Raw genomic sequence first — 27,843 nt, 5'->3', positions numbered from 1 at the left:
AGAGCAAGTATTATACTACAATCATTTATCAGTGTGTATCCCACATCATCAGTAATTGAATAAAGTTTCTTTCAAACAGTGCAATATTGTCGTTTTTACCCTGTTTTAATATAAGATGTCATGAATCCTAATAAAGAAATGATGACAAATAGCAGAGGGATCGATGGTCGATATGACTGCGGTTGGTACGAGCCGAACTCAATTCCCACGGCTCAGTTCCCTCGCGGAAGCCGAGCCCACCAGCTTCCTGGTCCGACTCAACCAAACCAGGCCCAAGTGCCCAACCCCAACCAGACACGAACGCATACGTCCACACAAAACCCTACCTCCTCGGCTCCTCCCAATTCCCAACCTCCCGCCGCCGCCGCCGCCAACGATTGCAATGGCATCCACTCCCTCCACCCCCGCCAGCCGCCTCCGCCGCGAGGATGCGGCCCGCGCGGTGGCCGCACTCCTCCGGTGGCTCCAGAAGCACCCGACCCCGGCGCCGGAGCCCATCTACCTCATCGTCGCCCTCAAGAGCGCCCCCGCCCGGCGCTTCAAGCATCAGCTCCGCCTCCCGCACTCCCCGTTCCCCTCCATCTCCCTCGTCTCCGATCGCCTCCCGGCCGACCTTCCCGACGACGTCGACCCGCTCCCTTCCTCCGCGCTCCGGTCCCTCCCCGCCACCGCGCGGCGCGGCCTGGTCCTCGTCGATCGCCGCCTCAGGGTCCCCGGCGCCGGCGGCAGCGGCAAGCCGGCCGGCGCCAAGCGCGGCGTGACCGTGCCTGTGGACCCGTCCGACCCGGCGTGGGCGGAGTCCGCGAGGGAGGCGGCGCGGTGCGTGGAGCTGCAGGTGGAGGGCGGGACGTGCCGCGCCGTGCGCGTGGGCCACGGTGCGATGGCGCGGGAGGAGGCCGTAGAGAACGTGGTGGCCGCGGTGGAGGCGGCCGCCGCGTGCGTGCCGAGGAAGTGGAGGAACGTGCGGGCGCTGCACATCAAGTCCCCCGAGTCGGTCGCGCTGCCGCTCTACTCGGTGCCCGGCACGAGCAGCGGCCAGGACGGCGACGGCGACGGCAACCCAGAGGCTGCGAAGCGGGAATTCGCGGCGGCGGCGGCGGCAGAGGAGCAGGGGAGGGTGAAGAGGAGGAAGAAGAGTGGCGTGGATTGTAATTAGGTGTCAATTGCCCTGTTTCCCAATTCTGCCGAGTCTGAATCAGCTGTATTCAGTTGATGTGCGTGTCGATGGCCATAACATTGCTTGATTGATGCCCAACAGAATTTTGATACGAACAAGTGTTGCTTAGCTTGTACTATGCATTTTCTGGATATTCATTCTGCATCTTATTGTTCATGTACTCCTCGGTACCAGTGAATGACAATATAGCATCTTCTAATCCAGAAGGAAAAAGGATGTATAGTTCAGCTTGCAGCAATCTGGATTCTCCAACAAACTGCGAGCTTCATTTGCACAACTCAACACAAATGCTGAGCTTAAGTTGCTTTCCAAACTGGAAATGCCTAGACAGCAATTTCTTGATGTGTTCTTTGCAATCAGGTTCCACTGCTCATGATTTAGTGCCAGGGCCTTAGATTATTTGATAGCATCATGAGTTCATGCAGTAGCAAGAATTACTATTGCCATGCCAGTAGCAGCACATAATTGACACCATTTCTGTATTACTGGGTTCAGATCACAAAAATAGGAGATGCCATTTACCAATGAGCACAAAAATAGATCAAACATTAAACTGGAAATACATTTTGACTAGAGCAGATCAAATTGACACCAGATCATAAACAAACACCAATTTCCTATGGTACAATCCATGTTGATTACCGGTACAACTTTACAGTATGATTAATCAAATTGCTGTCAATCAAGATTTTTTTATTATGCTTAATCAACTTTACACTATGCTTAATCAAATTGCCGTCAAAAGAGCAGTTGCATCCACCAATGAATAGAAAGTATGAAACTATGCATCATGCATCCACACATGATCAGCATGGAAGATTGGTGGATCAGCACACTTGCGCCTTTCAGGAGGAAGGAGAGGCGATCAATGTACACGGCGTGGAATTTTTGAAAGAGAGGAATCGACGGGTCTTCGAAGGGAAGAGGACGGGTCTTCGAAGGGAAGAGCACAACGTCTCTTGAAATGTTCGCATTGATTGAAGAAGATGTAAATTTGCATCATCGAGCGTGTGGTACCCCATCCGTGGGATAGAGATCTTTTAAGTAAGGCCTGGTTTGGTTACTCTTGCTTATTTTTAGCACCCGTCACATTAAATGTTTAAATACTAATTAGGAGTATTAAACGTAAACTATTTACAAAACACATTACATAAGTGGAGGCTAAACGGTGAGACGAATCTATTAAGCTTAATTAGTCCATGATTTGACAATGTGTTGCTACAGTAAACATTTGCTAATGATAGATTAATTAGGCTTAATAGATTTGTCTCGCCGTTTAGCCTCCATCTATGTAATAGGTTTTGTAAAATAGTCTACATTTAATACTCCTAATTAGTATCTAAATATTCGATGTGACACGTGCTAAAAATAAGCAAGAGAACCAAACACCCCCTAAATTATGTTATTGTCTCATGAATTTAGCTTATTGTCTCATGAATTTAGCCTTTTATGTAATAGCAGACTACCTGTAACTTGGACCTCCTACTTTCTTCTTAAATAAATTAGCAGTCTCCTCTTTTATTAAAAAAAATGCATCATGCATCCATAAAGTAACAGCCCCTCTGCTCAAACTGCCTCACCTAGGAAACCAGCTGTTTTTCTTCAAAAAACAAACACTCTTTTCTTGTCACTTTCTGCACTCCTATTCCTATACTATATGGCTAGACATTTAGGCCTTGTTTAGTTCCCAATCTGGGAGTAGCAAAATTGGCATTTTGCCATAAATGCGCAACTGTAGCGTTTCGTTTGTATTTGTGAATTATTGTCCAAATATTGACTAATTAGGCTTAAAAGATTCGTCTCGTAAAGTACAACAAAACCGTGCAATTAGTTTTTGATTTCGTCTACATTTAGTACTCCATGCATGTACCACAAATTTGATGTGATGGGAATCTTCTTTTTGCATAGTGTCAAAGTTGGGAGTTTGGAGGGAACTAAACATGGTCTTAGTATCAAACAAGCTAATGTTGTCACTGTAAAAACACTAAGAACATGCTGTTGGATTTAATGTGGGCCAAGCCTAATATTTTATCTAATTAAATCAAATAATTATAAGACCCATATTAAATATTGTGCGTACTCTCTGGTTTAGTACCACATGAGAATTTGACTGAATGTTGACTCGATTTATATACATGAAACATATTTGCTTATATTGAGAAGTTGAGAAAAGGGTGAAGGTGTGCCACACACGCACGCCGCCGCCGCCGAGCTGAGCCGAGGTATGCCGTGCCTGCCTGAGTTTTGCCACTCAAGGCTATTAATTCTAGTAGCTTCTAATGGAAAGGGGTTTCTAGAGTTTAAAGCTGGTGGGATGGTAGTGTATGCAAGGGTTACAAGAGTTACTTCCTCCGTGACTACTGACTCCTCCGTTCAGTTTCTGCCTGTGAGAATAAAAGGAGAACTCCTTCAACATTTAGTAAGTGAGGGTTCGAGTTCACTGCTGGATCAAGTTTCCCCGTCCCTGTTCTTGCAAGCACAAGAATATGGAGAGCAGGCCTCCAAAACTGAACCATCTACGAGTTCATCTGCTTCGGGTGAAGGGCGGCCATCAGGTTTTTGGGGAGTGTCCAGAAGAGACGCGACTCCTCGTTGGATGACATCTGCTTTCACTGCATCGAGAGGAACAACTACATCAATAGAAGCTTTGAACGACGCTGCTGGGTATGCTACTATTACACTTCGTATTCTCATTTCAGCTTTGATTAGTATTGTCTACATGTTCATGAAGCTTAGATCACCCAAACACTTCCACATATTTGATGTCACAAACTTGGTAGTATTTTTTTGATTAAATTAGTACTAAAATTGTCTAGTTTGCTAATACATGCCTCATGCCACATAATCTCAGTGCTCCTCCTACGCGTCAGGGCTGTCAGGCCAAGGGTCCTTGCTGCCTGCCAGCTGGGGGCGGCGCGCGCTCTCCGACGGCCACGGCCGCTGGCAGGAGAGACGGATGGCTTGGGCAAGCTCAAGCTCCACCCTCGACGAGCTCCATGGTCTGGCTTGGGGGCAAGAACAGGGAGGAGAAGATGGGGTTGCAGATGGCAGCCGAGTGGAGGATGGATGAAGCAGGAAGGAGGAAGGATAAGGTGCTTGAGAAAAAGGTCCTGGGTAGAGAATGACTAGGGTCCACTTTTAGATGACAGGTAGGACCCAGCTAACCGTCGGATCCTATCTCGCGTACTAAACAAAGAATTAGGATAGAATCTCTCTCAACCAAACACGGAATATGACCATTCCATAAAAAATAAAAAATAGGGATAGGACCATCACGACCGACGTTGCCTCCGAACCACTGCGCTTGCTGCTTGGGTAATGGGACTAGGACGACGAACTGCTGTTGCGTGTGCGGACAACAACACTTGGTGTTGTCAGTTTGTTTTTTAATTTTTATATAAACATGTGGGCTCCACATAATAACCTGAATCTAAACCTGGACATACCAAAATATGGGGATGGGATAAAACTTCATATATCCCTAACCCAAATCCAGTTAATTATATCGTAACTCATTTCCCGATGCCTAACCCAAAGTCTATCCAAACGCCACCTGAGGGAATGAACGTGTCGTAGCAATAATATCACAAATTGAATAGAAGGGGATGTACTTCACAAAAGGACATGAGTACAAAAATCGCACAAACATTAACATGAAAATAGAGTAGATCGCGCAAACATTAACATGAAAATAGAGCAAATCAAATTGACACCAGACTATGAGCATACACCAATCATCCTATGGTACAATCCATGCTGATTATTTGTAGAAATTTACCCTCAAATTCTTGAAAGTTTAGATAATCACTTCTAATATTTCATCATGTTGTTGTCAATTGTCAATATATTTGAGAACTGCATTGCATCCATGAAAGAAATGAAAGCAAAACCCATGGACAAAAGAAAGCATCACAAACTTTTTTCTTGTCACTTTCGACACTCGTCAACTACGAGCGAACTCCATCTATTATTCGAAGGCACCTGCAAAGAACATGACCAAAAGATGACCGGGTAGGAAACCAGAATCAGAGAACATATCAAGACAAAACTAGATTAGAGAAAGATCCAAGAACTGTTCCTTTCAAGAAATAGGAAAACGTGTATAGATCCATCACCACAAGAAAACCAACATGACCATCACATGAGAACATCCATCAATTAGCAGGAATCAAAGAAAACACCATGCAAGATACCACTCACTTAGCATTTTAGATTCTCATTTTTCTCCAGTACTCATTCAAAAATAAGAGAAACGACATCTACATGCTGTAGAAAATTGGCTCATCGTGCCTTGATTACATTGGCATCAGGAGTGTCATTTCAGTATGTAGACACTTTTTCACAGCACAAAATCGGAATACCTTGATTCCTCGAATGGGTTGCGGCACGACTCCACGCTCAGGGGCTTAGTGCCATTCATGTTAGGAGCAAGGTTCGCACGGAACAGACGGACAAAAGAGCGGAACACGTCGTCATGGCAGCCATAGCGCGCCGCCACCCCAGGCATCGATCTACTGACGTACACGTCGTCATACGACATCTTGCCACAAGCATGCGCCATGGTCACTTGCTTTAGGCGAGTGGCATGGGTCTTTTGCTTTGGATGGTGATAATATAGCCAAGTTGCATTTGTGTATTTACTTGCTGCTAGGGGCAAATGCAATGGTGCTATGCGCACAAGGGAAGCTCCAGAGAATCACAAAGGTCATGCCACACGTATGCACCACAGCAGGCCGGCCAATAGGTATTCTGGTCACTGCTGAACATTTGTATATTTGTTTTCTTTCAAACTATTTTGTTATTTAAACATGTAATTCACTGTTGGTTTCTATTTGTCTTGAAGAAGTGTTAGATAGAATTGCATGTTGTTGTTTGGTACTAAATTCTATCACTTTATATGTTCTAGCACTTTATATGTTACATGGTGCCATCGCATGTAATAAGTTTGTAGATTAATGCTCTCCTATCTCAACCGTCATTTGGATGTCTCATTCGTGCTTAGTATTGTTCACAATGCTTTTTAGAGATAGATATAGAATATGAGAGATGCTTAGGTAAGATTGTTCTAAGAATTCTACTTCTATTAAGCCTTGAGCAATTAACGATGTATTAACAACATGAAGATTTAGAAAAACTATCATCGGTATCATGACAACACATGATGGTAGCTAGCCAACACTACTCTCCAACAACGCTTTATTATTTATTTGGAAGCAAATATTTTGCACACATTTTGAATGAATATAGATGCACGGAGTATCTTAACGAGTACAATAGAGTTTTGAATTATATAGTTGAGAATCTTGAGTGCACTAGAGTTTCGTTCTACAGTGGCAGTCATGTCATCTTAGCTCGATATGAGAGGTCTATGGTGAAGTTTGTAAATATACTTTACCTAATATCACATTTGTTAGTCCCATCTTGATGATTGGGTATATATTTATTTCCATACTTTTGATAAAAAAGAAATAACTTAGCACAAAACTCGCGATGGATGATTCGATCACAAAATAAATCATTGACACTCCTCTTTCGTAGCTATATGACTAGACACATTTATTCTCAAATAAGAACTATCAAACAACATTTCACAAGTCTATATAAATCATTTAGAATTTTCTCCATTCTTATCCTATCATACAAATATCTCTATTCTAGAACATTCCACACTTCACCGTGAAGCATGTCTACCCAAATATATAACTTATACACTCTTCTTACTTTGACACGATCTTATCCTCATACATGCGTGGCAAAGTTAGTGTCTTGTAACCTCAACAACATTCTAGAAGTTTTCAAGTATGCATTGCATATTTCAACATGTCTCATGTCATATAATCTCTATGTTAACAATGATGGATTCCTGCGTAGGTGAAGGGACGATGGTGCTTTTCCCTTGATTGCTGGTTTCTCTTATCTTGCGCTCTAGCCGTATATATTTCTTGCCCCCTCTCTTATTTTTCTTTGGTAGGAATCGAGAGTTTTGATCATCGCTATCGGGCTGATGTTCCTGCTCGTCGGTGACGGTGGACGAGGAAGTAGCCCTCACGCCGCCAGTAATTGGAGGGGGAGAACCCTGACGGGTTCCCGATCTTGCTTCGCTTCTCTCCTGTGGTATCATCGTGATTTTTTTGGCAAAAACCACGGTGGGTGCCACTATTGGGATTAGAAATCCCGAATAGACAAGAGGGAGAAAGAGAGAGGACAAGCCCAAAATGAACAAGTGAGCAAGTGAAGAAATGGCCAAGAGCCCCCTCCTTCAAGCCTTGTGGCTCTATTTATAGGAAGGAGGAGATGGTTGTTTATACTTATTCCATTGGTGGAGTTAAATATTACAAATAGATTACTAAACTTTACAACTAAGTACCTAAGCCTCACAAATAAGCCGTCGTACCCCTATTTCGAGCAACTTTTATACACAAGAGGTCACTAGCCTTAGGCCTTCTAAGACACACTCCCAACACTCAACCCCCATTTTGTACTAGTTTTGCCAACTGGTACAACTAAGTCGGCACTAAAGGGGTACAAATAAGTCAGCACTAAAGGGGATCCTTTAGTACTTGGTGCTCAACCTCTATATTTTGTACCGGTTTCGCAACCGGTCCTTTAGGGTTTGTATTAGTACCACCAAGGAGGCTCACGCATCGTCGCAAGGCACAAGTCAAACTTGTGGAGAAGATTTTAGTACCGAATCGTAAAACTATCCGATACTAAAAGGTCTCTGAAACCTCCCTCCAAATTTGAAGCGATACTAATGCTAACATGACTACGAAAGGTCGTTTCTCGCTTGTCGCGGACTGCAGGACCCCGCGAGCCTATCTCGTTGCGGCGGCTCTTGTATCCGCTCCTCATCGTCCTCCCTGCGTAACTGCGGAGGAAGCCCGCGATCTGCCTCGTCGTCGTGCGGAGCTCGATCTCGCGCTGCAGCGCTGTTGGCCGGAGCACTACGGCCGGCTCGTCCAGCGCCCTCGTGCCGTACTCCTCGCGGACGCATAGCCGGAAGGACTTCTTTGGAATCCTGAACCCGACTCCCCTCTGTTGACGTTTCCTGTGTAATATTAAACATGCATGGGGCTCAATCGTTAGTTTCTGCTGTGGTCGGCGATGATCATCCACGAGACCACAACCAACTAGGAAATTAAACTAGCTATGCAGCATGTCACATGGCACAGTGCTTATTAATGGCAACATTCACCAATTTCAAAGACAGGGAATACAATCACTAAGAGTAAACAGTGATAGAATCACAGCGAGTTGCAACCATCAAAATACTAGTTGTGTTCAATCTTCTGCATCAAATGGCCAGGATGGCGGAGCACTAGTCCTCTAGGATCACTTGGCTCATCACTTGTTTAGCTTCATATGCTTCTTCAGCCTTCTTCAAGTAACGGGGCAACTGTCCTAGCCACTTATTCCTAATTCCAAGGGCCCACACGATGTCTTCATAGACTACCAGGATGGCCTTCCGCTTTAATTTGTCTTTGTATTCTGGTGCATTCTGCAGCAGCTTCTTATGCTCATCTTCTGAAAAGATCTGGAAAAAAAAAGCACATCAGCCCATTACCCAAATGACAAGTTTGTCAAATGCACACAATATTAGAACATATTTGCAAAATACTATGATTTACCTGCCGAGGATCACCAGTTAAAAAAATCTTCAGGGTAACATACCATCTTGAGAGCGGTGGCAAGTTTCAACAAATCCCAACCCTCAGAATTAATGCCAGATATGTTCTTAAGGTGTTTGCCAGCCTCACACGCAAGGATTCAGAATGTTTGTCCACACAATAATCACAGTTTGACACATGCCACCTCAATAATACGATCATTAATCTGGATACAAAGAGCATTTGTATGTCACTATCAGAAAAGAAACAAAAGCAAAATAAAAATATTTCATCAAAATACTTTGGCCAGTGAAATTCACGAGCTAATATGCACATGAAGAGTAACAGTACATGACAGGGAGCAACATAAAGCACTTCACGTAAGACATATATGGGAAATGAGGTGATGAGCTCACAATCTCTGGTTTGTAGTCAAAGTGATGTTTATCCAAGACCCTTTTCATTCCTTCACTCATGAGGGGGCGATCATCCTTAGTCAGCTCGGCAGGCACATAACGGTGCATGCAATTCTTCAGGCCCCACATAACCTCCATCACAGTACTATCATGCAGGCAAGATATTTTCTGAAAAAATCCGCAGTAAAATTGGTGCTCAAAATTGTTCACAGACGACATAAGCAAAACAAGGAGCTCATACTGACCATGGTTTTTTCAATGATTTCCTTATATTCATGACTTCCAACTGCTAGTTTCTGGTCAGGCTTGATACAATCTGTGATCATCCTCGCAAGCTGTTCGTTAACACCAGTATCAGGGTTAATGGCACTGGTCTTATCCTCAAATGCTTTCAGCCAACAAATCTGATAAAGAAATAAACAGAGACAAGAATATGTTAAGAGGACACATGCAATTAGTGAAATGACATGCCATGTCTTAGCTATAGAGCTGGTAATTCAGTAAGTATATGTGCCTCAATTGTAAAGATATAGCCTTGCTTGATTGAAAACTGACCATAGCGGCATTAGTTGGTAGTAGTATCATTACCATTTCAGGCCTCAATCATCCCTATCTAGCAATTAGTAGTCAGAAATTCGGGCATAATATCGCCAAAGGTATAAATTTGTACCAACCGCTTATCTCTTTGCACCTCTAGTGACCTTTTAGCTAGTAAAATAGTTTTGGGGCATAAGAGTAATACCATCATGCTACATGCTTTCTAACTGATTTATGGAGACAATTTTGCATTCAGAGTCTGTTAAATTAGTAAACAGCTAATGACCACATGACTTCACAATTCTTATCTGATGCAACGAATGAATAAAAACAGCAAACATGAATGCTGCTAGATTGATGCTCACAGTATAAATTGGAAACGACAACATAGAATCGAAATAACAATCAGATGGAAACAAAGAGTTCTAACTTCTAACAGTTTCTGCTCTATCACACTTCACGAAGTCAGTCCATATGTGCTGCATGTCACAGAGAATGGAGAAAAATGAGGTCAATGGCAAAGACAGGAAGAGCAAACTGCAGATGAATACACAAAGGATGCCGAATAAACAAAGTTACCTCTATGGCACCTGGCCGAAGGAGCTTCACCCCATCATAACTGAACAACGCAAAGCCAGAGGGCGTTTCAAAAAGAACCAGGATGATCCCACAGTTTCCCAACTCGACACTTGAGGAAACGAAGATTTAAAATAAATTTAGGCAAGCAGAATTAGCAAGGAGAAACATAGTTCGTCCAGATACGAAGCGCGAAGTCAATTGTTCAGAGGCTTTCCTCGTCCACGACAGATCGACCACCGCAGATCACCACAGATTGACCACCTCAGACTAACCACAACACGTCAGCCCCAATTCCCGAACCCTAAAACCTAAATCGACTTCAGCACCCTAACAACAATGTCAGGCTCAATTCCCAAACCCTAACAACTAGATTGAGAGATAGAGGATGATGGCAGCGGGGCGGTTTGACTCACCTAGCCCGGGGAAGCAGTTCCAATTCTCATATTCCTCCTCGTCGTCTTCCTCCCCCTCTTCCAACTCCCAATCCTCATAGTACTCCTCCGACTCTTCCTCCCGGTCCACCGTTTCCTCCGCCTTCTTCTGCTTCGCCTCTTCCCACGCCCTGGAGGGCGAGGCCTTCGCCTTCACCACTTTCCCCTCCCCCCGCGGCGTTGAGGGCGAGGCCTCCGCCTTCACCACCTTCTCCTTCCCCCACGCCGTTGAGGGCGAGCCCTCCGCCTTCACCACCATCTCCTTTGCCCCACGCCGTTAGTCTACTCTGATTACTCCGGATGAGCCCGGCCCGGGCTCCCGTATCCGTATGCCGTTGCGTTGCGTAGTTGCGCGCACACGACAGGAGGCCCGAGAGCGCCACCGCGTTCCGATCCTCGCCAAGACGCCAACGGCGAAGGGGGGCACGCCTGCTCCTCCGTACGTCGTTGAACTTGGTGTGAGTGATCGATCAGCAGCATGGCTGCGTGTGTTTGAAATGGGCTGTTTTAGCTTCGGGGCCTCGGCCTGAATTTGGTAAAGCCCAGCCCAGTTGAACAATACGCAGTCCAGTGAACAATACTGTGGGCTTTCTCTGCCATTTTTTTGTTTGGGAAACGGATTAGAGAGAGACGTTTGGGCAATTTCAGCCTCCTCCTGTTCAACCTTTTTATTTTTCGGGTGCCACTCCTCTGTCGTCCGCTCTCATGTTGCTCACACAGTTGCAGCTTGCACTCCTACCGATCCATTTCAAGACTTTGAAGCTGGAACACAGTTACATTCCTTGAGGCCACGGCACCGTGCGCTCCAGCCTAGCCGCTTCCAGAGCTTTCACCAGGCAATTACATTCCTCATGCTTTCCCTCCTCAGCCAACAGCCATTACCCCGTCCTTCGCTTTCGCGCCAACGCCAGCTGCATCGGTTGCAACCTTGCCGAAGGCAGCAACGCCACATTTTGGGCTCCCGTATTCACAGCAGACCAGATCGACCCGCTACAATAGATGGAGACAGAAGAAAAACACACAAGTAGTTACCTCTCCATACAGTTTTGTCAACAGGATGGATTATGCTGATCAGTTACCTCTCCATACTATTTTTTTACCGAAAAGGGAAAAACAAGCAATTCTTTCAGTATCACGCGTGCTAGGTCGAATAGTGTTCGACCATGACATCCGGTCTCTTATCTGCTTACGAGGCCACGAGCACCACGCGCGGCAGCAGGACACACCACGTACGGATGTCAACATCTCATTCCTAAACAATGTTGTCGCCGGGACTGTCGCATCTATTAACCGCTATGCCGTGCTGTCGTATGCTTGCATTTCGTATATCTAACTATATACTTAGAAAATCCAAAATAAATACTAAATAATTTTACTAATCAAGGGAGGTGGTAGCTTACATGCGACTAAAAAATGATTTAGTGTAGTTAGATAATGCCCCTTGTTTACTTCCTAAGTTGGGAGGTGCCAAATTGGCATTTTGCCATAAATGCGACACTGTAGCGTTTCGTTTGTATTTGTGAATTATTGTCCAAATATTGACTAATTAGGCTTAAAAGATTCGTCTCGCAAAGTACAACAAAACTGTGCAATTAGTTTTTGATTTCGTCTACATTTAGTACTCCATGCATGTACCGCAAGTTTGATGTGATGGGGAATCTTCTTTTTGCATAGTGTTAAAGTTGGGAGTTTGGAGGGAAGTAAACAAGGGCAATGATCTTCTACATAGTTAAATACTCCCACCATCCCAGATTACTGTTCGTTTTGGTTACTGTTCGTTATGGCTTTTTTAGATACACACATTTTGATATGCACCTAGATATATATTTATGTCTAGATATATAATAAAAGTGATGTATCTAGAAAAACCAAAACGAATAGTAATTTGGAACGGAGGAAGTAGTTACTCCCTCCATTCCAAATTATAAGTTGCTTTGATGTTTTTTACATCTACTTTATTTGCTATGCATCTAAACATATTGTTATATCTATATACATAGCAAAGTGAATGTATCAAAAAAGTCAAAGCGACTTATAATTTAGAATGGAGAGAGTAATTTCTACTGTTCCTGAATTTTTTCTGCACCCTCTTCAGTTCTTCTCCTCCTATCCGTTTTGCAGCAGTGTTGTGCTCTCCCTTGCCTTCCGCCCTCCTGTCCCGCCGTCACTAGTGCCACCTGCCAATGGCTGCCACTGGTGCGGTCTACTCTTGAGCCTTTTCTCAGGCTCTCAGCCTGAGGTTATCAGAGATACGGAAACCCTCTTTTCCTAACCCCTCCCAAACCTTTTGCATGTAACAATTCGAAGAAAACTGCATTTTCACACACATTATCTGAAATCTCGCATGATTTTTCTGAAGACTGAAATATAGGGCGTGCGTTTTACTAAGTAACAATTAAAACACTCCAAGCATTCACAACTATTATAAAAGAACTACGGGAAGTGCCTGTGGGCAGAATGTTAATTATACAGGAAGAAAACTTCATTACTTTAGAAGACTGATTATTACAAATGGTGACCTAAGGTATGCGCCAACAGCCAATCGACATCATAGTACGCATGCGCAAACGTGTTCGACACAAGAATTGAAACAATCTATGAAAATAAGTAAACAGTTCCAAAAAAAATGAAAATAAGTAAACTATTGTTACACTGACGCAACTAGTCATCATGCTGACATGCTGTACCAAGAATCCGGCCTGCATCCATTGGCCATCTGTTGGATCGCTTGGTTGCAATGATGGTGCTACACACGTACTAGTCTCGGAACTAATAGGAGCTTCTCCTTCCTGTGCACCACCAGCCCGAACTCCTCGGTCATGTCGATGTCGCGCGCCTCCTTCCCCGGCGGCATCTCCCAGTCGAATCGGTGCACGAGGTTCGCCAGCATGACCTCGACGGCGGCCATCCCGAAGTTCATCCCGGGGCACTGCCTGCGGCCGGCGCTGAAGGGCAGGAACTGGAAGTCGTTCCCCTTGAAGCTGACGCCCGCCGCGCTGCCGCCGTCGAGGAACCTCTCGGGGATGAACTCCTCCGCGTCCTGCCAGAAGCGCGGGTCCCTGCCGATGGCCCAGACGTTGATCAGAACGCGAACACCGGCGGGGACCACCATCCCGTCGATGCTGCAGCTGGCCATGGAGAAGTGCGGCGCGAGGAGCGGCGTCACGGGGCGCTGCCGGAGCGACTCCTTTATGACGGCTCTCAGGTAGGCCATGCTGTTCAGGTCGGCCTCGCTGACGATGTCCTGTCCGGTGGGCACGATGCTCCTCACCTCGGCTTGGAGTCTCCTCATCACTTGTGGCCTCTGTATGAGCTCAACGACGGTGTATTCCAGTACCGAAGCTGCTGTGTCTATTCCCCCGAAAAACACATCCTGCTTGACCAAAACTCCTTTATCATCAGGATTCAGGCCTGAACGAAACAGAATTCGCGAGCTGTGTGTATTTGTGCATCGAAATTTATTAATAATATGAGATGAATGTAAACTTACAAGCAGGATAGCTTTCATGTTCTCTCTGGTAAGGCCGTACTCCTGCCGAACAGAGAGCAAGACGTGTATGAAGTCGTCATCCTCATTTTTGGACTCGTGCCTTTTGCTCTCATGGTCATCGATCAGCCTGTCCAGCAGCTCGTCCCACCTTCTCCTCAATCTCTCGGACTTGGCGCGAACCAACTTGCTTAGCACGCCGAAGCGGGCGAGGAACGGGAAGAATTCCTCGGCGTGGAAGCCGCCCAGGAGCGGGGACGTGTCGACGATGAGCTGCCGGAACAGCTTGCTCCGGTCCTCGTTCCGGGATGACTTTCCCATGACGGCGCGGCAGGCCAGTTCGTTCGTGAACGCGCCGAGCAGATCGCCCACGTCCACCGCGGCGCCGGCGGCGGCCGCCTCCCCGATCTGAGCCATCGCCGTGCTCACCTACCCAAGAACACGCAGCATCAACTAATACTAATTAAGAGTTGCTGACTTTTCGAAGGATTATATCATTGTCGCTTGTAAAGGGTGGGTAATTAAAGACGTATTAATCATTAATTAATCTTACCTCTTCCTCGCGGGCGTGGCGTAACAGCTGCACCCTCTTGACGGTGAGGAGGTGCGTGGTGATGAGCTTCCTCGTCTTCCGCCAGTAGTCCCCGTACGGCGCGCAGCCGATGTCGGTCGTGCCGTACATGACGACGTCGGCGACGAGGGAGAGCGGTCGGGACGCGAACACGTGGTCGTGTGTGCGCAGCACCGCCTCGGCGGCGCGCGGCGACGAGACGACGACGACCGGCATGGCGGCGAGGCGGAGGAGCATGAGGTCCATACCATGCTTCCTGGCGAGGTTCTGGAGGGAGACGTGCGGGAGCGAGCCAACGAGGTGGAGGTGCCCGAGGACCGGCAGCGCCGGAGGCGAAGGCGGTACGTGGTCATTTTGCTGCTGCCTGATCTTCCTCGATCTCTTGGCACTCAACGAGAAGCGCACAAGCAAGAGGAAGACTGGGAGGAGCAGGAGCATCCATGCTCGTGGAGCCGTCAGCTCGCGCATGAACTGTTGCTGTGCTATGTTTGCCATGGCAATGGAGTCGTAGCACGAGGCCACGGCCCACGAGCACCACGCGCGCCGTAGGACACACCAGAAGAATCGTGGATGTCAACATCCCATCTTAAACAATGTTATCGCCATAATGGAGTGCCCCATTTATTAAGCGATATATATGGCGTGCTGTCATATCCTTTGCATAAGACGTTCTTTGACTATCTTATTGTTCTAGGAATGGTTCATATAGATACGACCAACGATTTGACTAAGGGTACAGGCGACTGAAAAAACAGTTCAGTTTAGTCAGATCATTTCAAGCCGCCCGATCCGCATGGAATCGATACGATTCTTTCTACGGCTCCTGGATTGTTTCGTGAATTCGTGGCCCCCCTTCTCCTATCAGTAATCAGTTTATAAGTAGTGTTGTGCTCTCCTGCCTCCCGTCCTCCTGCTACGGTCTTGCCGCCATCTCTCAAATTCGGTGCTCCTCCGCGCACTGACTGCTAGCCTCTTGTGCCACCTGCCACTAGCCGCGGTCTACTCTTGAGCCTGGCCTCTCTTAGCATGAGGTCGTCTGCGATACAAGAACCCCCTTATAACTTTCAGAGATGCAATGGCACAGAATGAGTTCTCACAGAATTTCCACCTGCCACTTTCCATCCAAGCTTTCCAGCAGTTCTCTGATGTTCAAACCTTGATTGCAAATGGCCAACAACATGATGGCAGCGATGTTTGGTCTTATATTTGGGGCAATCCAAATTTCTCAGCATCCAAAGCATACAAATCCTCAATTGGCACCAGAAATGTCCACCCCATCTTCCAGTGGTTGTGGAAATCCAAATTTCAGATAAAACACAAAGTATTCTTCTGATTAGTTCTCAAGGATTGGGTAAATACAAGGGATTTACTACGACGGAAAGGAATGGAACTAGAATCCTATACTTATGACTTGTGCATTCTTCAGAGGATAGAATCGGTTGCCCACCTCTTCCTGAGGTGCAATTTTGCAAGGACCTGTTGGGAATTGATTGGGGTAATTGTGATAACTACAAGACCAATTTTGCAGATTCTCATGAGAATTAAATGACAACTAAATGTCCCTTTTGCCATGGAAATAATTGTCCTAATGACTTGGAGTATCTGGACAACAAGGAACAATTGAGGATTGCAGAAACAAGTTCAAAACTGAATTCTCTCTAGTACTTCACAGAGCAAAACCTAGTCTTTTACCTCAAATGAAGTCTTGGCTTCATGCCCTGTAATTTTCCTTCTGTTCTCTTGCTTTGGTCTTTTCTTTGTCCCTCACTTGATTTTGTTTGTTTGTAACACTCTTTTTTGTCTATTTATTTATATATAATCAGTACGGGCTTGCATGGAACCGTGCCAACTCAACTGTATTACAAATTACCTGAAATCTTGAATGACTTTTAGAAGACTGAAATATAGGACCTCTGTTTTATAAAATAACTCTTAAAACTAGCAAGATGATTTGTGTAGGTTAGACTTGTTTTATTATTTTATATTTTTATGTAAGACATCATAAATTTGCAATTGATCAATACATAATTTTTGGATTTTCTTGACAGATTTATCAAATAAAATTACATGTGCCTCTCCATGATGATGCTTAGAACTGTTAAGTCATTACTAATGTTCCTCAGTTTGGATAAATGGTGAAATTAAGAGCAAAACATGAAAATAGGAGTTTATATTTTCCTTCAATTTGTACTCGTGCGTGTTCCTTACCTTTTCCCATAATGTACTCTATATAAACTCTCTTTTCTATTTTTTTTATCTGAATCCAATCATTGTCAATTAGATTTTACATAAGACATTTGTTTAGGTCTTTTTCATCACAGCATGTATGAAAATATAACCACATAGTGATTTGTTTAGCTTATAGTTTTACTAAAAACTTGGGCATTTATTTATCTATTTGACATAGACTCTTATTTTATTATTTTAATATGAACCATATGAAAAAACCAAATTACTAATTTTAATTAATTTTGTTGTCTCATTGGGCTCACTAAGGATCTTTGATTTGACATAATTTCATAGTTTTTAATTCATTAAATGTTTCTATGTTTTTATGAAGATCATTTATTTAGTTCTAAAATTATTTGGAAGAGAATACAGAATAAGCCCTCTGAATGCACACCGGTCTCTCCGTGGTTTGGCTATGTCCTTCCTTCTAGGAATATCCTACACATCATAGTATGCACAAATGTCGTTCGACACAAGAATTCAAACAATCTATGAATATAAGTGAACAATTTTTAAAAAATGAAAACAAGTGAACCATATATTGTTACATGGATGCAACTAATCATCATGCTGACGTGCTGTACCAATAATCCTGCATCCTGCATCCATTGGCCATGATGGTGCTACACATGTAGTTTGGGAACCAAGAGGAGCTTCTCCTTCTAGTGGACGACCAGCCCGAACTCCTCGAACATGTCGATGTCGCGCGGTATGACATTCACTCAATTTGTGGTGTATAGTGTTTATTGCTCTCACGGATTCACCGAGCAATACGAGTACAATGATTCATTCAACGACTACTAGTTAACTAGGGTACACACGGGATCCGTAGATCACCGCCTCCTTCTCCAGACACACCCGACCAACAACGTCTTCTTCCTTCCTACCTCCTCTCTCCTCTAATTCCTCTTCAAATAGATAATAGACTCCTTTTGTGAGCCGACATTACTTGGGCTGTCAATCTGGACCGTGGTAGCATGAGTTGGGCTTGCAAACCAGTCTAGTCTTCCTTGGCGGCCTGTCGATGGCTTCACCCCCTTCAGGTTCAGCAACATCTTCGTCAGTGGCTGCTTCATCAGGTAGCAGGTCCGTGACATCTCCCCCTCCATGAGAATCGGCTTGCCCCCAAGCCGGTGCAGCCAAGAACTATTGTTGGAGCTTGAGTTCATCCTCCCAAGTTGCCATAGACACCGGCCAAGAAGACCAATGTATCAATACTTGAGAAACTTGTTTGTTATCTCTCATAATGGTGCGACATTGAAGAATTACTTGTGGTACTTGGTATTGAACACATGAGGAGGGGAGAGTGGGAATGATATGAGAGGTAGCACCCACTGCATGTTTTAGTTGAGAAACATGAAACACAGGGTGAATTGCAGAGGATGGCATCAATTAGAGTTTATATGCCACAACACCAATTTTATCAATGATAGTGAATGTACCAAAATATCTGAAAGACAACTTCTAATTAGCCCTCAGCATCACAAACTGTTGGATGTATGGCTACAGTTTTAGGTACACAGCTTCGTCTATAGAGAAAGACCATTCAGTCCTGTCAGCTTGACACTTTTACCTTTGCTGAGCTCTCATTAATTGTTGTTGCATGAGTTGAGTCATTGTCTTTCTATTGGACAACCACTCTTTGAGATCATCCACAGCACAAGATTCAACTTTGTCAATCCCAAGTTGCCCAGGCTCATGGCCATAAAGAATCTCAAAAGGAGTCTTGTTGAGAGAAGAGTGATAAGTGGTGTTATACTAGAACTCAGCTAATGATAGCCAATCCTTCCATTTTGTGAGACACCCATGAACAAAACAACACAAATATGCTTCCAGACACTGATTAACCCTCTCAGTTTGACCATCAGTTTGAGGGTGATAAGCTGAACTCAGTCTCAAATTAGTACTAGATAACTTGAAAAGCTCTTGCCAAAGATTACTGGTGAAAAGTCTATCTCTATCAGTAACTAAAATTTGAGGTAGGCCATGCAACTTATAAATATTATCCATGTAAAGCATAGCCACTTTCATAGCAGTAAATGGGTGAGACAATGCCACAAAATGAGCATACTTGGAGAATTCATCTACCACCACTAAAAGGCAATTGAAATGCTTATAAGAGGGTAAACCTTCAATAAAATCCAATATAACCATTTGCCAAGCATAATCAGGTACTGGTAAGGGTTGGAGCAACCCAGGGTACTTAATTTTCTCAGTCTTAGCCTGTTGACATATGGAGCACTGGTCAACGAATGCATGGACCATCTTCTTCAAATCAGGCTAGGCAAACATGCTCTTGATCTTGATGTAAATAGGATATATTCCAGACTGGCTTGAATGGAGGGCTTGAATAATATTTTTCTGTGCATTAGGATTATGAGCCACATATATTCTGTTCTTGAATCTGATTAGACCATTTTTCAGGGAAAAATCACCAATAGTATTCTGGACAGATAGGGCTAAAAACAGTTCTTTAATTTTAGGGTGATTTAGATATCCATCTGTAACTTGTTGGACCCAACTAGGCTGTAAATGAGAGATTACTAGAATTTCTTGTTCTTGTTCATTGGGGGCTTGAACTCTGGAAAAAGCATCGACAACTCTATTATCATAGCCTTTTCTGTAGCATATCTTGTACTGAAGCCCCAACAATTTTGTCAATGCTTTGTGTTGCTAAGGAGTTGTCAGTCTTTGATCATCAAGGTGTATAAAACTCTTCATCAAGGTGTATAAGACTCTTCTGATCAGCTAATATCATAAACTCTCCTTGCAGGGTACTGTCTCCAATGATCAACAACCAGAAGTATTGCCAAGTATTCTTTTACATAAATAGAAAAGCCTTGATTTTTAGGACCTAGAGCCTTGCTAACAAAAGCCAAAGAATGTCCTTCTTGTTGTAAGGCTGCACCTACTCCTTTATCTGAAGCATCAGTTTCAATCACAAATTGCTTGGAGAAGTTAGGTAGTGCCAAAACAGGGGTGGTGGTGAGAGCAGACTTCAATGTTGAAAAAGCCTCATCATGAACTGATGTCCACACGAATGATTCATTCTTCTTAAGAAGATTGGTAAGTGACTTGGAAATTATACCAAAATTCTTGACAAATTTTCTATAATACCCAGCCAATCCTAGGAAGTTTCTCAGTTCTTTGACAGATTGGGGTGTAGGCCAATTTTGAACAATTGTTATCTTCTTAGGATCAATTGCAACCCCACTAGCACTAATTATATGCCCAAGATATGGTAGTTCTTTTTGGCAAAAGAACACTTTGACAGTTTTACTTTGAACTGATTCTTCTCCAAAATCTTAAAGACAACTATGATGTGCTGAATGTGTTTCCCCCAGGTTTTACTGTAGATTAGTATGTCATCAATGAATACAATGACACACACTCTGAGTAATGGTGCCAGTATATTGTTCATCACTCTCTGAAAAGTAGCTGGACCACCAGTGACTCCATAAGGCATTACTTTGTACTCAAAATGGCCATGGTGTGTTTGAAATGCAGTTTTGTATTGATCAGCCTCCTTCATCCTGATTTGATGAAAACCAGATCTCATATCTAATGATGTGAACCATTTAGCCCCCACTAACTCATCCATGAACTCATCAAGAATTGATAGTGAAAATTTAGCTTTAACTATGTAAGCATTTAGTCTTCTATAATCCACACATAGCCTCCACACATTTAGGCTTGAATCATGCCATTTTGTAGTAACTCAGCAACTTATTTTTCAATCTCATCCTTTTATGCAGGATTATATCTATATGGCCTAAGCCTGAAAGGTTGAGCACCAACTATGAAGGGTATAGAGTGATCATGGGGTCTTTGTGGAGGTAAACCCTTTGACTCCTCAAATAGCTTAGCAAATTGAGAGATCAACTGTTGAATGCCCCTAGGCCAATCATAAGTTACTTTAGCTTCAGAGTTGACAGTATACAGTTGGAGGATACACCAGACTTCATCTTTCTCGTGTAGATGCTCCAGTTCATTTCCATTAACAATTTCACAAGCCTCAACCTTTGGTTGGATACCCTGAGGTGTAATTCTGGACCCTTGATACTCCAATGACATCCATTTCAGTTTCCAATGTACTTCCATAGGACTATGAATTTCTAGCCAGTCCATGCTTAAAATAATATCATAACATTTTAGAGGAAGTATCTTCAGAGAAATGGTGAAGTACTACCATCAATCCATACCTTGCAATTCTTAAGCTCATGAGTGCAAGTCAAGACAGCTCCATTGACAACCTTCACCTGTATGGATTTTGGCAACCTCTTCCAATTAGGTAAATTTGTAGCCATCAGCTCACTGACAAAATTTCCAGAGCTGCCAGAATCAACCAAAACTATAGCTTCTGAATTTCCTATTCTTTCCATGAACCTAATTGTCCTTGGTCCTTCCTCACCATTGACTGCAGCAAGTGAGAGAGCACAGAGATCATCACCAGAATCATAATCATTCAATTGAGCAGAAATATTGAGTTCAGTAGTTGGATCTTGAACTAGTTGCCAAAGTTCTTCAACTACATGTAGGGGAACTGTAGAAGCACAACTGTGATTAGACCCCACTTCAACCCACATTTATAGCACATGACTTCAGCTTTCCTAGAAGCCATGAGTGTCGTACATACACTTGTGGGTCCACCAAAAGGTTTGGATAGTCTTAAATATAGGGCTGGACACCGAGACATATCTGATATGGAGATTATGGCGCAGGATGGCGTAGTCTACATGGCAAGACAGGAACTAGTTGAGGATTAGAAAAAATACTCTTAGCAAGAAGTAGAACTTGTCTAGTCGAATTCGACTAGTATTCTTGTAAACAACCGACCTGTAATCCTGCCCTCAGAAATGTAAGGTGAGGAAGGGACCTCCTCCAAAATAATTCAATCCAACCAACACACAGGACGTAGGGTATTACGCTATTCTGCAGCCCGAACCTGTCTAAATCATGTGTCTGTGTTCACCTTCGAGTTCTTGATCTCGGCAAGCCCAACTAACCAAAACACTACCTCAGGCACCCCCTCGGTAGGTTGCCGGGTCTAAACACCGACAGCTGGCGTGCCAAGTAGGGGATCTCACCAAGAATCCGCTGACGAACTCGATGGCACGAGTCATCATCAAGCCAATCATCGTGTTTGAAGCAGGCATGATGTTCATCTTTAGCTCCTGGGTTTGCGTCGCAGACGCTCGAAATTTCCATCGCCACATTACGTCGACCCTGGAGAAGAAGCAGCAAACCATGAAGCTCCAACGTCAAGCTCTGGAGGATCTCGTCAAGAATTTCAATGAATTTTCAATTTTTAACTTAGTTAGAGGCTAGGGGGACGAGTCCGAGTAGAACTCGACTTCTCCCGCCAGTCGGATTGACTTTCACGAGCCGGCACGTGCGAGTCGGACTACCACCCGAGTCGATTCCTGTTCAGACTACGCAACACGACCACTGTTTATCAGGCAATCTTGTCCAGATCACAATCCAATATGGACACGATCGAGGACTTCGACTACTACTCGGACCCGGATGAGGAGACCTCTTTATTAGGTCCACAGCAGGGCCTGTTGATCACATCAACTCCCCAAGGCAAATTTGTCTACTAGCCCAACATGAAGCCACCTGCTCTCACCAAGGATGATGATTCACGCCTCATTACCTACCTCGACACCCTCCTGTACCAGGTGGAAACTCCTCTGTCACCCATCAATGAAGAAGGCAGCACCACGGAGGTCATCACCTCAAGTTCAGGAAGCTACTATTCAGAATGAGAACTCTTCGCTCTTATTACTGGACAAGAGAACAAAGAAGAAAAGCAATGGGACAGAAACCCGCGACATGAACGTCACCCGAATGATGTCTCACAGGATGAGCAAGGAACACCGCAAGAGGATAGCGCCGTCGCCGCCTTGCAGCGGACCTACCAATCTAGAACCTAGATAACGCTTTCAAAGCAGTTCAAATGCGTCATCATCGCACTCCCCTAGCTACCGTCGCGTCTATTGATCTCATCACCCGCACAATGCCTCAGAACAAGTACACAAGACAGTTGGCTCAACTAGCGGAACTCACTTACAAACAACTTGATCAGCATAATCCAATACAGTCAGTTCAACATTCTCCATCCTAGTGTAGTCATCATGGTAGTAGCCATAGAGGCTCTTGGTCCAGATCAAGCCAACTTGGAGGCGCCATACCGAGCCAAGCTGGAGCAGAGGGTAGTCAGGCAGGACCCTTGGGAGGCCGTGGTCATTGTGGGGCTAATCCAGAACTCGAGTGCCCAGCAGAAGACCTCCACAACAAGATCAACACTAACTGCGATGCCTGTACCATCATCGATGGATGGTGCAGCGAGCGCGAGCAAGAAGTCGAGTACCTAGGAAATGATTCTGAGGGGTTCCCCGCCTTCTCAAGATGCGTGAGGAGGATAATTCTATCCAAAAAATTGAAACATTCGGGTACCACAAAGTATGATGGCAAGCAGGACCTAGTCCAATAGCTACGATGCTACTCGCTGTCAGTGCAAGCAGCTGGGGAAACGACAATACCGTCATCTACTTTCCCATCTGCATGGAGGCAGCGCAACTCACATGGCTCAAATCATTGGATAAGAATTCCATCGATTCGCAGCGACCTGGCAACAAGATCGACTTGTCTCAACTTAAACAACAAGAAGGGAAGACCCTGCGGAGCTACTTACGTCGATTTTTTTGACAAGAAGGTTACAATCGTGGACATCACGGAGCACGACGTTATAGACTACTTCTAGAATGGTCTCGATGATTGCCGGATGTTCTAAGATTTTGGCAGAAGACGCCCCGTTGATGTCAAATCTCTCGAGATCATGATACAGGCATGGGCAGATGAAGAAGGCAGGGAGATCAAGAGGTTCGAGTCTAATCGCAACAAAGGCCAGAACAACAATAATCAGAACAATGGCCAACACAATGACAAGAACCGTAATGATCACCCTAGCAACGACAACCAAAATAACTACTTGGAAGGTAACAACCGCAAGCGAAAGCCAGACAATACTATTGTGACAATATCACAGCCGTCCAAGAAAGGTGGCAGCAAGAATCAAGACAGGCCCTCGTTCAACGAGCTCCTGAAGAAACAGTGCCATCCCATGGCACCCATACCACAAGCAGACTACGATAGATTGTTTCAGTCTACGCAGAGTCATGAATGACCTGTCAGAACCATCTGGCACAAAAGATAAGGGCAAGACTAAGGAAGACGAAGACGATGGTGACAATAGCAAGTTCCAGAACCTATCCAACACCATCAACACCTGCCAATGGCTGCCACTAGTGCGGTCTACTCTTGAGCCCTTTCTCCAAACTTACTGCATTTTCACACACATTATCTGAAATCTTGCATGATTTTTCTGAAGGCTGAAATATAGGGCGTGCGTTTTACTAAATAACAATTAAAACACTCCAAGCATTCACAACTATTATAAAAAAACTACGGGAAGTGCCTGTGGGCAGAATGTTAATTATACAGGAAGAAAACTTCGTTACTTTAGAAGACTGATTATTACAAATGGTGACCTATGGTACGCGCCAACAGCCAATCGACATCATAGTACGCATGCGCAAACGTGTTCGACACAAGAATTGAAACAATCTATGAAAATAAGTAAACAGTTCCAAAAAAATGAAAATAAGTAAACTATTGTTACACTGACGCAACTAGTCATCATGCTGACATGCTGTACCAAGAATCCGGCCTGCATCCATTGGCCATCTGTTGGATCGCTTGGTTGCAATGATGGTGCTACACACGTACTAGTTTCGGAACTAATAGGAGCTTCTCCTTCCTGTGCACCACCAGCCCGAACTCCTCGGTCATGTCGATGTCGCGCGCCTCCTTCCCCGGCGGCATCTCCCAGTCGAATCGGTGCACGAGGTTCGCCAGCATGACCTCGACGGCGGCCATCCCGAAGTTCATCCCGGGGCACTGCCTGCGGCCGGCGCTGAAGGGCAGGAACTGGAAGTCGTTCCCCTTGAAGCTGACGCCCGCCGCGCTGCCGCCGTCGAGGAACCTCTCGGGGATGAACTCCTCCGCGTCCTGCCAGAAGCGCGGGTCCCTGCCGATGGCCCAGATGTTGATCAGAACGCGAACACCGGCGGGGACCACCATCCCGTCGATGCTGCAGCTGGCCATGGAGAAGTGCGGCGCGAGGAGCGGCGTCACGGGGCGCAGCCGGAGCGACTCCTTTATGACGGCTCTCAGGTAGGCCATGCTGTTCAGGTCGGCCTCGCTGACGATGTCCTGTCCGCTGGGCACGATGCTCCTCACCTCGGCTTGGAGTCTCCTCATCACTTGTGGCCTCTGTATGAGCTCAATGACGGTGTATTCCAGTACCGAAGCTGCTGTGTCTATTCCCCCGAAAAACACATCCTGCTTGACCAAAACTCCTTTATCATCAGGATTCAGGCCTGAACGAAACAGAATTCGCGAGCTGTGTGTATTTGTGCATCGAAATTTATTAATAATATGAGATGAATGTAAACTTACAAGCAGGATAGCTTTCATGTTCTCTCTGGTAAGGCCGTACTCCTGCCGAACAGAGAGCAAGATGTGTATGAAGTCGTCATCCTCGTCCTTCGGATCACTCGCTGCTGACATCGGTTTGTTGTGCTTTTTCTCGTGGTCATCGATCAGCCTGTCCAGCAGTTCGTCCCACCTTATCCTCAACCTCTCGGACTTGGCGCGGACCAACTTGCTTATCACGCCGAAGCGGGCGAGGAACGGGAAGAACTCCTCGACGTTGAATCCGCCTAGAAGCGGGGACGTGTCGACGACGAGCTGCCGGAACAGCTTGTTCCGGTCCTTGCTCCGGGATGACTTGCCCATAACGGCGCCGCAGGCCAGGTCGTTCGTGAACGAGCCGAGCAGATCGCCCACGTCCACCGCCGCGCCGGCGGCGATCGCCTCGCCGATCCGAGCCATCACCGTGCTCACCTGCCCAAGCACGTACACACGTCACGTTTTTACAGCGTCAACTAATAATAAGAGTTGCTAACTTTTGGAAGGTACTAGCATCAATCTTACTTCTTCCTCGCGGGCGTGGCGTAGTGACTGCACCCTCTTGACGGTGAGGAGGTGCGTGGTGACGAGCTTCCTCATCTTCCGCCAGTAGTCCCCGTTCGGCGCGAAGCCGATGTCCGAGGAGCCGTACATGACGACCTCGGCGACGAGGGAGAGCGGCCGGGACGCGAACACGTGGTCGTGCGTGCGCAGTACCGCCTCGGCGGCGCGCGGCGACGAGACGACGACGACCGGCATGGCGCCGAGGCGGAGGAGCATGAGGTCGTGGCCGTGCTTCCTGGCGAGGCTCCGGAGGGAGACGTGCGGGAGCGGGCCCACGAGGAGGAGGTGCCCGAGGACCGGCAGCGCCGGAGGTGAAGGCGGTACGTGGTCGTCCTGCTGCTGCTGCTTCATCTTCCTCGCACTCTTGGCGCTGAGCGAGTAGCGTGCAAGCAAGAGGAAGAGAGGGAGGAGCAGAAGCAACCATGCTCGTGGAGCCGTCAGCTCAAGCATGAACTGCTGTGCTAGGTTCGCCATGGCAATGGATCGTATCGTCTCAGTTTGTGGCGGAGGTTGATCGATCAGCGATGGAATGATAGTGCTTATATAACATTTCGATTGTATTGTAGGTTCTGACTTCGGTAGTTTCCGCACACATGATGACATGCATACACGATCGCATCCATAAATGTCAATGATGTATGAGAATTTGTATTTTTTTTCTAAGTTTAGATAACCCGTGAAGTATAAAAACATATCACTCATTCAACACGCTAATTAACAAGCTACTAGCGTTGATATCGTAAGTGCTAATAAGTAGAGGCCAGAATAAAGAATACGGAAACGCTAGGCTACGGGCGTCCGGCGTCCGGATGCTCCGCCAGCCAACCTCATTCTCGTTCACATATTCGTTTCCACCGACAGGCATATCTTATCCTCTGCGCTCTTCATCGCCGCTGCAGCCTTCCTTCTCATCCCCGCATCAATCCCGTGCTGCAGATGGAGGCTAAGGTGGATGCCTAGGTGGGTGCACTCCCCCACCCCAGCAGCCTCGTCCCCCACCCCGGCATCCTCCTCGCCCACCCCGGCGGCGCCCCTTCCCCACTCCGGCATCCTCACCCACCGGGAGCGCCCAACGTCCGCGGATCCGATAGTCCTCTTCCCAATCCCAGTGAGATCCAAGCAAGCCCCTGATCCTCCCCTACCCCGGCCGGCGGCGCCCTCCCCATATCCGGTAGCGTCTCCTCTCCTTCGACCGACGATGGGCAGGCTGGTCATCATGGATCTGAGCGAGCTCCGTCTCCTCCGCGTGATGCTCGACGTCGTAGCGAACCGGAGCAGCAGAAGCTCGCGCCTACTGACGGCTCCATGTTGCAATAGGTACCTCCTGGTGTTGCATTAGTTATTTTGGGATGTTGCAACAGTGGCTTTTGATATTTCATCTGTTTTGCAACAGTCCGACTTGCCAGCAATCAGGTGCTGCACCAACTTGTTTATGATGTTGCATATAGTTGTTTTCTTTATTTCGGTCTCTTATTCTTTCGTTGTTGCAATGCTGTAAGAGATACTTTTTATGTTGTTGCAATGTTGTTGCAATGTGTCTGTTTTGAATGTTGTACAAAGTGGTTCGAGATGTTTCATGCACGTAAAGGTATTGCAATCCTCGTGTTGCAAGTGTTGATTTTTGATGTTTCGATAGTTATTGTTCAATGTTGCGACGGAGCGTTCGATAAAAAAAAATTATCAAACGTCCGGGCGCTAGTACGTCCGTAA

At 45.7% G+C, this 27,843-nt stretch overlaps 3 protein-coding genes and 1 pseudogene across 3 annotated transcripts; 1 reads left to right on the top strand and 3 right to left on the bottom strand.

Moving 5' to 3' along the window:
* The first annotated feature begins 161 nt into the window (after positions 1–161).
* Positions 162–1,337, top strand: LOC117864772 (uncharacterized). The gene has a single exon (XM_034748868.2). It carries the CDS (start codon positions 164–166, stop codon positions 1,154–1,156), a length of 993 nt encoding a protein of 330 aa, XP_034604759.2. The 5' UTR covers positions 162–163; the 3' UTR covers positions 1,157–1,337.
* Positions 1,338–8,815: 7,478 nt separating this feature from the next.
* LOC117865524 (uncharacterized) lies at positions 8,816–11,006 on the bottom strand (annotated as a pseudogene).
* Positions 11,007–13,211: 2,205 nt separating this feature from the next.
* On the bottom strand, positions 13,212–15,385 carry LOC117863002 (indole-2-monooxygenase). The gene is made up of 3 exons (XM_034746567.2): positions 14,788–15,385; positions 14,238–14,663; positions 13,212–14,120 (listed from the first exon to the last, which is right to left on the bottom strand). The coding sequence occupies exons 1-3, from the start codon at positions 15,298–15,300 to the stop codon at positions 13,494–13,496; spliced, it is 1,566 nt and encodes a 521-aa protein (XP_034602458.1). The 5' UTR covers positions 15,301–15,385; the 3' UTR covers positions 13,212–13,493.
* Positions 15,386–24,532: 9,147 nt separating this feature from the next.
* LOC117862910 (indole-2-monooxygenase-like) lies at positions 24,533–26,720 on the bottom strand. The gene is made up of 3 exons (XM_072295169.1): positions 26,095–26,720; positions 25,558–26,004; positions 24,533–25,440 (listed from the first exon to the last, which is right to left on the bottom strand). Exons 1-3 carry the CDS (start codon positions 26,605–26,607, stop codon positions 24,814–24,816), a joined length of 1,587 nt encoding a protein of 528 aa, XP_072151270.1. The 5' UTR covers positions 26,608–26,720; the 3' UTR covers positions 24,533–24,813.
* Between the last annotated feature and the right edge of the window lie 1,123 nt (positions 26,721–27,843).

This window comes from Setaria viridis, chromosome 7 (genome assembly GCF_005286985.2).
Source record: "Setaria viridis chromosome 7, Setaria_viridis_v4.0, whole genome shotgun sequence".
NCBI lineage: Eukaryota > Viridiplantae > Streptophyta > Magnoliopsida > Poales > Poaceae > Setaria > Setaria viridis.
This window is presented reverse-complemented; position numbering and strand designations above follow the sequence as displayed.